The sequence below is a fragment of the Megascapheus bottae genome, chromosome 21 (assembly GCF_031878675.1).
Source record: "Megascapheus bottae isolate mThoBot1 chromosome 21, mThoBot2.hap1, whole genome shotgun sequence".
In the NCBI taxonomy this organism is placed as follows: Eukaryota; Metazoa; Chordata; class Mammalia; order Rodentia; family Geomyidae; genus Megascapheus; species Megascapheus bottae.
Genome location: NC_143529.1, coordinates 34030803 through 34040809, shown reverse-complemented (window position 1 = coordinate 34040809; position 10007 = coordinate 34030803). Strand labels below are relative to the sequence as shown.

At 60.0% G+C, this 10007-nt stretch overlaps 1 protein-coding gene across 1 annotated transcript; it reads right to left on the bottom strand.

The window, feature by feature from the left end:
- Positions 1–2625: 2625 nt before the first annotated feature.
- Positions 2626–6218, bottom strand: Ptma (prothymosin alpha). Its single transcript, XM_090355035.1, has 5 exons — positions 5962–6218; positions 4114–4185; positions 3795–3888; positions 3477–3550; positions 2626–3348 (listed from the first exon to the last, which is right to left on the bottom strand). The coding sequence occupies exons 1-5, from the start codon at positions 6004–6006 to the stop codon at positions 3301–3303; spliced, it is 333 nt and encodes a 110-aa protein (XP_090211161.1). The 5' UTR covers positions 6007–6218; the 3' UTR covers positions 2626–3300.
- Between the last annotated feature and the right edge of the window lie 3789 nt (positions 6219–10007).

Here is a 10007-nt window from a genome sequence, read left to right as displayed (position 1 = left end):
CCTGGCCTGAGGCATCCATTGTCCAGAGGGAAGGCATGGGGGAATGGTTCTCAAGCCTAACTGTAGTTTCAGCAGCTGGGAAGGAAGAGGGTCTCATGAACGGGGAGGGAAATGGAGGATGGCTCTCTGATCCTGAACAGAACATAATCCAGGAATCTGCTGCAGTTCCGCTGTGCCCACCAGAGGGCACACGTCCCTCACAAATCTTCCATCCAGCTCTCTGGGAGGGCAGGTCCTAGCCTTTGGAAGGGACTTGCAAAATAGGATCAAGGTGACACTGACTGGTTTCTCTGGACAGATCCCTAGGCAGTGGTGGTGAATCATGTGCCCAGGACTAGGAGAAAGTATTCCTTGGAGGGCAGCAAGGCCTACCAACGGTAGGTGAAAGGAGGGTTAGGCCAGGCGTAGCTCATACCTGTAATCCTAGCCACTCAGGGGGCTGAGATCTGAGGATCAAGGTTCAAAGCCAGCCTGGGCACAAAAGGATCTGAAACTCTTATCTCCAGCTAACCTCAGGAAAAAGGGAAGTGGGGCTTGGCTCAAGGGTAGGGCAGTAGTCTTGACCTGAAGAGCTCAGGGACAACACCCAGGCCAAATTCAAGCCCCATAACCCACCAAAAAAAAAAAAAAAAGAGCGAGAGAGAGAGAGAGAGAGGGTTGGTAGCTAGAAGAGAGCAGAATAAGCCAGAAGCTCAGTGCATGTGTGGGTATTTCAAGAGTTCGAGGCAATCTACCCTGGGCCCCAGCTCAGGCTTCATCCTACTGTCCCTATTTAGCAGAAGAGGAAGCTGAGGTCTCAGAAAGACTCACTTACCTGCTCCACATTAAGATGGCTTTCAAACCCATGTCTGGACCGAGACAGAGCCTCTTGTGCTTTCTGGGTAATGGCTCCCAACAAGACTCTAGCCAGAAGGAGCTGGGTTAGATTTGATCCAGGCTCCATCAGAGAATCACCTTCCTTTGTTCACGCTCAGAAACATTCCAAAATCAAGCTGTCGCAGGAAGAGGCTGTGGGGGTTGAGCATAATCCAAGGGGTTTCCTCAGACCAGTCTCTGATCAAGACCAGCTCCATGAACTGGTGGCCTGGCATTTGGGTGACCCAGTGAACATGGCCAAGGTCCAGTGATGGCAAAGGGCAAAGTCCTCCCAGAACTCCCATCTGGTGTGAAGCCTAAAGATGGAGAGGTATGGAAAAGCGCCAGGCATGAAGCACAGATCTCAAGCAGTACGTGCTGGGCAAGGGTCTTGCCCTGTCTCTGATGCAACCACTTTCATTTGGAAGTTTGAAAACTGGACCTCCATCTTCCTAGATATTCTACCATCTGGGCCATGCCCCAGTCCTTCTAACTTTTCACAGGACCTGGGTGGTTTTGCCTGGAAACTTTGGACAGAGCCTCTCTTATTGCTGGGAATTACAGGTATGTGCCACCAAACCTAGCCAAAGAATCAGTTTCTCCCCAGCACACCCCCTCCCCCCATACACTCAAATTAGCCCAGGTAACACTTGAGAACTTCCCAGGGAGCTTTCCTGCCTTCCACAACCCCATCTAATCCTCCCCAGCTTGAATGCCATCTTTCCCTGCTGTCTCTTCTGTAGCAGTGCTCAGGGCAGATGGCTAAGTAGCTGTAGATGATGAATTCAGCGGACTTGTCGCTCCACAGAAGCTAGGGGACATGTATCTTAGTATAAATCAACATGAGATGGAAGGGGAAAGATGGGTAAATAAACCACCCCATCACTTCCTCAGTAATTGTGTCTGAACCAAAAAGCCAGCCTTGAGAGCAGGACAGCAGTCTACTTGAAGGATTTCCAGTTCCCATCCCCCTGCCTGCCCCCTCCATGATCAGCATTCCATCTGCGGCTGGCTCCTGCCTGTAATCCTAGCTACTCATAAGGCTGAGATCTGAGGATCATGGCTTAAAGCCTGGGAGGAAAGTTAAGATTTTTATCTCTAAATACCAAGAGCCCATGAAGAAAATTTTTTTCTGGGGGGGGAGGGTCAAGCCTGAGGCTTGGACTCAGGGCCTGCTCAAGGCTAGTGCTCTATAACCATTTGAACCACAGCACCACTTCCAGCCTTTCCTGTGCATGCAGTACTGAGGAACTGAACCCAGGGCTTCATGCATGCTGGATGAGCATTGACAAAACACATCTGTATCCCCATTTCCCAATCTTTGACACCCTGCTGTTCACACCAGTACTCAAGAATTCAGGCTTCTGCTTGCACAACCTGAAGTGTGTTCCTATAGTAGCCTACTGGCTGGCAAGGCTTATCAGTAGACAGGAGACACCACGTGGCTGAACTCCGATCTACCAGACTCCAGGGTAGAACTCATGTGTTGGCACCCAGTGACAATAGGCCTAGTTCTGAGAAGCACTTGGTTCTGTCAGAGCAAAGAGTTCATGAAACTGGCCCTCCATAGCCCAGTTCTTCCTGTGGCCTATGTCAGGCTCTAGCTGTGGGATCCACACTTGCACCTCAATAGCCAACTGCAGTTTAGTCCCAACTTACCCACCAAAGCCGACCAAGCTAACAATTTACCCTTCAGGGCAGTTGGCTTCCTGAGCCCCCGCCCAGAAAACTCAAGAAGCAGGAACACACAAAAACCAGGCTTGAGACAGCTTTGTTAGAACAACTCAGCAAAATAAAATTCCGGTTTATTGTTGGACAACATTGTTTCACACATACATCAAACAGGCCAAAAAAAAAAAATAATAAACAGCAACTTCATAGACAAAAGGAAAAAAAGAAACCTTTTTATCTTTGGCCTTTTTAACCATCTCATACAAACCAACTACTTTATAGTACAGCTAAGTACATACACAAAAAAAGTTACTGGAATGCTCGGAATAAGATTGTTTTTTTTGTTGTTGTTTTTGCTTTTTTTACAAGGTTTTTTTTCTCCTTTGAGATTATAATGAACATGGTCACACCACAAGTAGTCAGAAGTAGGACAGAATGCTCTGAAGGCTGGTTTGGTCATCCGAGATCATTAAAAATGGCTGACCCCTAACAATATGTACAAAAATATAAAATGTAAATAAAAAATACAAACAAATTTTCCTTTTTAAAGTACTTTTAAGAAAAAAAGCAGGGCCTTGGAAGTTTTGGTATTTTCCTCCCCTGTTGCAAATTCTCGTGGTGGTTTTTGTGGGGTAGTGGAGAGCTTGGTGATGCTGCCCGCTGAGGGCGGCGGGCCTCTCTACTCGAAGGTGACCACGTTTAGATTCTGAGACGGGAAGTGGAGGGTGAATAGGTCACGGTGGCCTTTTTAGTTAACTTTTCCTCTTTTGCTGTCTAGTCATCCTCATCAGTCTTCTGCTTCTTGGTATCGACATCATCGTCCTGAAGAGAGACCAGTGTCACAAGCCAGCCTGTCCCACACCGCGGTGCCCCTCCCAAAGGGCCCAGAGCATTCCAACGCTCTCCGGGGGACTGGGACATGGGGGGCCCCACCCCAACTTCCCCTTTACCTCATCATCCTCAGCTGCCCGTTTGCCTGGAGCTGCCTCTGCCTCCTCATCTTCATCTCCATCCTCCTCCTCGCCTGGAAAACCAAGTTAAAACAACTCAACCAAGTGTATCTGTTGCCCAACTACGGTAGATTTATTCAGTTAAGTCAGCGGAAGCTGTAGTTTAGTGGTACTCGGGCCAAAACACGGGAGGCTTGGCAACAACCAGAAACAACGGCCTCCTCTTACAGGTACAGCACTGTTACACTCGGGTCCACTTTCCAAATATGGTTGGTGTCCCTCAACAGAAAGAGCCATGAAACTGGGGGGACTACTCACCGTCACCTTCTTCCTCTTCCTCCTCTTCTTCCCCACCTTCCTCCTCTTCTTCATCTACCTCATTATCAGCTTCCTGCTCCCCATTTTCCTCATTCTACAACAAAATGCAGTCATTACTCCGATGGGCAGATGAGTATTTATCTAATCCTCATGCTGCTCTGGGGGAAGCAGGGCAGAAAACCGCGGAGAGGAGGAGGAGGAGAGGAAAGGCCTCCTTCCTCATCCTCATTCTGGGGGAAGCCTAAGGAATCGAGGAAAAGTACTGGGGGGAGGAACGGGACAAACACGGCCGGAGAGGTCAGAGCGGATGGAAACTCACAGCATTCCCATTGGCGGGGGCATCTCTTCCATTCTCTGCCTCCTCCACAACTTCCTTCTTCTCCTTCAAGTCCTTCAAAAGGGGAAAGAAGAACGTCACTTGAGCACCTGGGCACCTACGTAGAAGGGCTGCGATCTCTGCTCTCCGGCCGGCAAGCCCACTTCCCGTGAAGTCGCAGCCCACCACCGCCATGTTCCTCTAGGCGAGGAGCCTTCTCCAATCGCCGAGGCGAGGAACTCGTCGGGCCGGGTGGACCGGGCGGGAAACCCTCCTTCCCTCCCTCCCTCCCGCCCGGCGCACAGGCTGTTTCCAGCTCGCGGAGGCCCCGCCCCTCGAGGGCTGGGACGGCGGCAGAACCGTGCCATAAATAAATAAGGGGAGGCGGGAGGGGCTGGCGCGGCGCGGGCCGGGCCGACGGTTCCGGGAACCGAGCGCCGAACGCCCTCCACCCCCACCCCGCGCCAGGCATCGCCGCCGGGACCCCCCTCTCCAAGCCGGCGCCCGCGGCTCGGCCGGCCGTCGGGGCACCTGCCGGCGGGTTCGCTCCCGCCCCCTGGCGGCGGGACCCCGGGGAGCGGGTGGGGGCGGGGAGCCGAGGCGCGCAGGCGCGCAGCCCCCGCCCGGCGGACGCCGCGCGCGGGCCTCGGCACGCACCGCGCACGGAGCACGTGGCCCGGGGCCTCCGAGCGAGCCCGGAGCCCTGGAGACTGGCGGCCGGCAGCGTCCGCACTGCCAAGCGCGCCGCCAACGCGCCGGTCCCCGGCTGCCGGACGCCCCCTGCCGCCGGCCGGGGAGCCGGGCGCGCGGGCCCGCGGCGGCTCCGCATTTGGCGGGCAAAGCTCCGCAGGAGGCCGCCGAGGCCGTCGGGGGCGCGCTCCGGGCCCTTCCCAGCCCCTCGAGGGAACTCGGCTCGGAAGCGGGGCGGGCGGAGGTCCCGGAGTCGACTCCGGCCCGGCCGGGCCCGCGGAGGGTGGCAGGCGCCCCCTGAGACCCCGGCCTCGAGGTCGCTCCGCCCGCCGGGGCGGCCGCCCCAGGGAGCGAGCGCCAAGAGCGCGACGCCGGGCCAAGGGCTAAGGAGACGCCAAGGTGATCCTCGCGCGGTCCCGCAGGGGCGACCGGGCGTGGGGGCCGCGCGCCCCAGGGCGCCGCGCTGCCTGCGAGGGCGGAGACGCTCCGCTGGGCGGGTAGCGGCTCCGGAGCCGAGGCGCGGCGGCCCGCGCAGCCCCCCGCACGGCGGCCGCCCACGGCCGCGCCGCCGCCGCCTCGCTTTCCGCTTCCTCCCCCTCGAGCGCGTGGGCTCGGGCCGGGGCGCCGCAGAAGCCAGCGGCCGGCTGCCTCCGAGCGGAGCGGAGCGGGCCTCGGGGAAGCCCCGGAGACGCCGCGCCGCCGCCCGCCCGCGGCAAGGCGCGAAACCCCGCCGCCGAACAAAGAGCGGCGCGGCGGGCCCCGCGCCCGGCCGCACACGCGCCCCGCACTTCCGACTCCGGACGCGCCCCACTTCCAAAGTTACCTCCGTGCACGGGGCGGGCCGACGACCCCAGCCCCGGCCCCCTCCGCCCGCGCCCCCGACGCTCCACAAACAAGTTTCGCGTGCCGCGGGCGCGCGTTCCCCCCAGAACCCCGACGACGACGACGGGGTCCCGCGGCCCGCGCCGGCCGGGACTTCGCCCCGCGGCGCCCCACGCCCCCTCCCACGCACACAAAGAGGGGGCTCCGCGCGGCGGGAGCGCCGGGGACCCCGCAGGAGGCCGCCTCAGCCCGCGCCGCCGCGCCACACACACACACACACCGCCCGGGCGGGCGGCGACGGCGCCGGACCCCGAGAGGGCGGGCGGCGTCCAGCCTCACCTTGGTGGTGATCTCGGAGCTGGTGTCCACGGCCGCGTCTGACATGGTGGTGGGGGTGGGGGGCACGCCGGTAATCCGGTGCAGCGAGGAAAAAAAAAGAATGCGAGAGTTGGAGGACTCGGGCGAGGAGGCTGCCGGAGTCCGCGGCGGCGGCGGCGGCGGAGGAGGAGGCGCGCGGCGGAGGAGGCTGCGGCGAGCAGGACGCAGGAACAATGCAAAGATGGCTTTTCAGAGCCGCCAGTGGGGGACTCACGCGGCGCCAGAACCTTTAATATAGATTAGTGGGCGGGGCTTGGCCTCCCTTGCCCGAATGCTATTGGCTGGGTGCAGGGAGCGGACGTTCGCTCATTGGCTCGATTCCGAACAATGGGCAAGCGAGCTTAAAGCGGCAGTGCCTCGGCGCGGCGCGCGCGGCGCCCTCTCCGGTCCCGGTGGCATCTGGGGTCTGAGTCGGCCGAGTGTCGGCGCCGCCGAAGCCGAGTGGAGCGGAGACGCGCGCGCGCGCGCCCGCCGCTGTTTTGCTGGGGCTGCTGACGCAGAAAGCCAAAGCGCGGCAAAGCCGCCCACCCGAGCCCGCGCGCCCCGCCCCTCCCCGCCGCTGCTCGGAGGGAGGAGGGAGAGGGAGAGGGAGGGGGAGGGAAGTGGGGGCGGCGGGCGCACGACGGCCGCGGGCGAGGGGAGGGGAGGGGGGATGGCGGGGGCGGGGCGGCGCTCGCCCCGGGCGGTGCCCTGCGTTCTGCCCTCACGGATGCCGGGTCTGCACCTCGCCCCCCGCCCCCCCCCCCCGACCCAAGTTTTCCCGGCACAAGTGAACACGAGCCCCACGACGAGTGGCAGGCGGTGCCAGGGCCCCCGCCCCAGGCCACGCCGTCCCCGCGTGTCCTCTGCCCCGGTCGGTGCCCGCGTCCGCCGGGGTCGCCCCGCTCCCCTCCACCTGCCCCGGCGGCTGCGCTCGGGAGTCGACGGGGTGCGGGATCCTGCCCGGCGGAGCAGCCCACGGCCCCGCGCCCCGGGCAGCGGCCGTCGAGACGGCCTGGGGCAGCCGCCCGGCCCTTGACGCCCGGCCATCGAGTGTGCCCGCCCTCCCGCGAGCACCGCGCCTGGCCCGGGGCACGCGTTTGGGCCCCTCGGGCCCACAAGGGTCATTTGGGGGGCTTCTTCAAGTGTGGGGAGCCATTGAGGGAACCACGCGGAGCCCGGAGAGAACCGCGAGGCCGCCACACTCAAGATGGCGCGGGGCTCCGCGAGCCTGCCGTGACGTGGCGACCCGAGCCGCGCCCGCGGTCCGGAAGCCGTCGGCGATGGCTCCCCATCACCAGGACGTGTGGCTGTCGAGCCACGCCATGTGCTCTGCCGGACGGAAGAGGAGAGGAGGTGGGAAGGGGGTTTTCGAACGCTCCCTGCGCCACACACAAGATGGCGGCAGAGGGCGGCCGTTGCGGCGCGGCCGGCAGGGGGCGCCCGACGCGGAAGGCGGGACTTGGGGGAGACGCGCGCCCATTGGCCGCGAGTGGCGGGCGAACACAAAGTTGACGCTTTGCGCCTTGCCATTGGCCGCCCCGGCTGTCCGTCTCCAGCGGCCTCGGGTGTGGAAAGGGGGAAAACCCGGAGCTGGCAGCCGTGGCGGGCGTTTGAAGGCGAGGCGAGAAGGACGTCGTGACGCCTCGGTTCCCTCGGGACCTGGGGATCGAGGCTCCCTTGCCGTGGGTCGGCCACCTGCTCGCTCGGCGGGACGGCGTGCGGCGCCGTCGACCCAGCCCCGCATCCCCGGGCACACCCGCGGGTCGGGCTTGGCCGAGCCGCCGGCCTGGGTGGAGAAGCACGTGGCCTCCATTCTCCTGCAGCCCCGGGGCAGGGCCGGGCGGCGCCCGGGGCTGAGGGGTCCCCACGAGCGGACCACGTGTCCCAGCCCTTTGTCCTCTCCCCGCGCGCCCCTGGAGCTCCGGTCCCCTGAGGAGCCTGGGCCGCACCCCTCTTTGTGCCTTTCTCCGGGGGGTGAACTGCCGGCCTTTCCCCTGGGGCGCAGCCGTTCAGCGCAGGGACCCTCCCCGGCGCGGATTGGCTGTTTGTCCCCCAATCTCCGGGCCTGAGTGGAGGGCGGACGCGGGGCGCCTCCCGGGCCTCCTCCCGGGCGGGCGCGCGGGGGGGGGGGGGGCAGGGGGAGCGGCCCCGGGCAGCCCCGGGAAGCCGCCTCTGCCTCCGCCCACCCCTCAGCCCGCTGCTCTGGGTCTAGCCTTGGAGTGGGGCAGAGCTGGTTGGCGGGTGTGAATTTCCCTCGAAGGACTGCTTTGCCTGGCTGGTCTTCCCAAGGAGATGACTTTATCGGTTCTTTCCAGAACCTTCCAGAGCCACCCCTTCACGTGCACCAGGCTCTCAGTGCCTGCCAAGGACATGGATAGGAAGCCTTCACACGTCTCCGTTCTTAGAAGGTGGGTAGGATAATTATGGAGTTGAACTTCATCAAGTATTTAGGTCAACATTGAAAAAAAATCAATATATCACATCCACCGCCCACTTTAACAAATCAAACAAAAACAGGGTTATTATATAGCCAGGGATGTGGAGTTTCCAAATGAATCCTGATCGGATTCATGGAGAAACTTGAATTGTTAAGAGAAGCCCTGGAGCAGCAGTTAGTTGTCCCTACGGTAATGTGGTACCTGTCAGCCCATATCTCTCCAGACTGAGGAGAGACGCTTGTCCCAGTGACAACAGGTACTCTACCTCTTCGGTTGTTGCTGACTGGTTTTTTGTTGTGTTTTTTTTTTTCTATTCTCTGTCCACTCATGAATGCCTCTAGCTGTCCCAAAGGCAGGAAATCAGGAGTTTCCATGGCTTTGTCCTTCAAGTCCCCAGGACAAGCTAGAGGATCCTGGAAGGCCGAACTTCCTGCCTCCCATCTGTGTTGAATTTGTATGAGAGCTTCTCAGCACCAGGAGCCCCAAACGGCCTGCAGGCAAGTCTGTCTTCAGGTATTTTCTTATGGGCATCTCTGAGCTGTTACACTTCCCAAGATCCCACAGGCCTTTTCCTGTCTAGCATGGCTCACAGTTATTTCATCCACTTGGTCCTATTTATTGGCACTACAGTTGCAGCCTAGGCTGCTCATAAGCCATTTCATATATATTCCTAATAGGCAATCTCACGATTCTGTTTGAGTCCCAAAACATAAAATACATATGTGGGGTTCAAATTCCCTGGCTTTAAACCCCATCCTATGCTAGTTGTATAAAACCAGAAGAGCTACTTCCTCTAAAACTGGAGATGGCCTGATTACTGCTTCTGTGTCAGGGTGAAGGTGGGAAATGAATACTTTATAGTTGGAAAGAGCCGAAAGTACCATACAGCACCCCAGGGACACATGTTCTCAGATCCCCTTTTCCACTGCACTGGAGAAGGTTGGGTTTAGGGTATTTGCAGAATTCTGGACAAAGGAACATCTTCAACAGCAGATTTTTCCTGTCTTCATTGGTAAATGAGGGTGCTGGCCTTGCTGAGGTTTTTTTTGTTGTTGTTTTTTGTTTTCCCCCCAAGTCTGTGATTTGGTGCCTGGCATGCTTGGCAGCCCCTCTGGCCTCAGAGGAGTGATGGAGTCTGGAAGGCAGCCATAGAAGAGCAGGCCTCAGAAACTCCCGCCTTCCCGCCCTTCAGAACCCTAAGAGTTTCAGGTTGTGGTTTCCTTGCCTGGGCGTCAGAGCCTGGGGAGCTGCCAGGCAACTTTCAATCCTCCCGCCTTGCTAGGAAGCCAGGATTGTGCAAGAGCCACCATTCCTTCCCCTCCCCTCCAGTGTACACACACACACACACACACCCGCACACACATGCGACTGCTGCTGCTCATAGCACGCCCAGGCCTGCCTGGCCTCCCCCAGGAGCTGGGCCAGAACCCTGGTACCCACACAGGTCTAGATGCCTCAGGAGGCTCTGCCTAGCAGGTAGAGGGTGGGGAACGTCTCTTCACATTTGAGACCTGCCCCCGAAATGGTGCCAAGGCTGGGAAGAGCCTGGGTGTGAACCGAAGCAAGGAGGCTGGAAGAGGTGAGTGC

What these genes read in the sequence shown, in the direction of transcription:
- Ptma (XM_090355035.1), bottom strand. Translation starts at nt 6,006, where the DNA reads ATGTCAGACGCGGCCGTGGACACCAGCTCCGAGATCACCACCAAG. An exon ending in GGAAGAGGAAGAAGGTGACG is followed by an intron (nt 3,551 to 3,794) that starts GTGAGTAGTCCC and finishes TTGGTTTTCCAG; the next exon opens with GCGAGGAGGAGGATGGAGAT. An exon ending in GGGCAGCTGAGGATGATGAG is followed by an intron (nt 3,349 to 3,476) that starts GTAAAGGGGAAG and finishes GTCTCTCTTCAG; the next exon opens with GACGATGATGTCGATACCAA.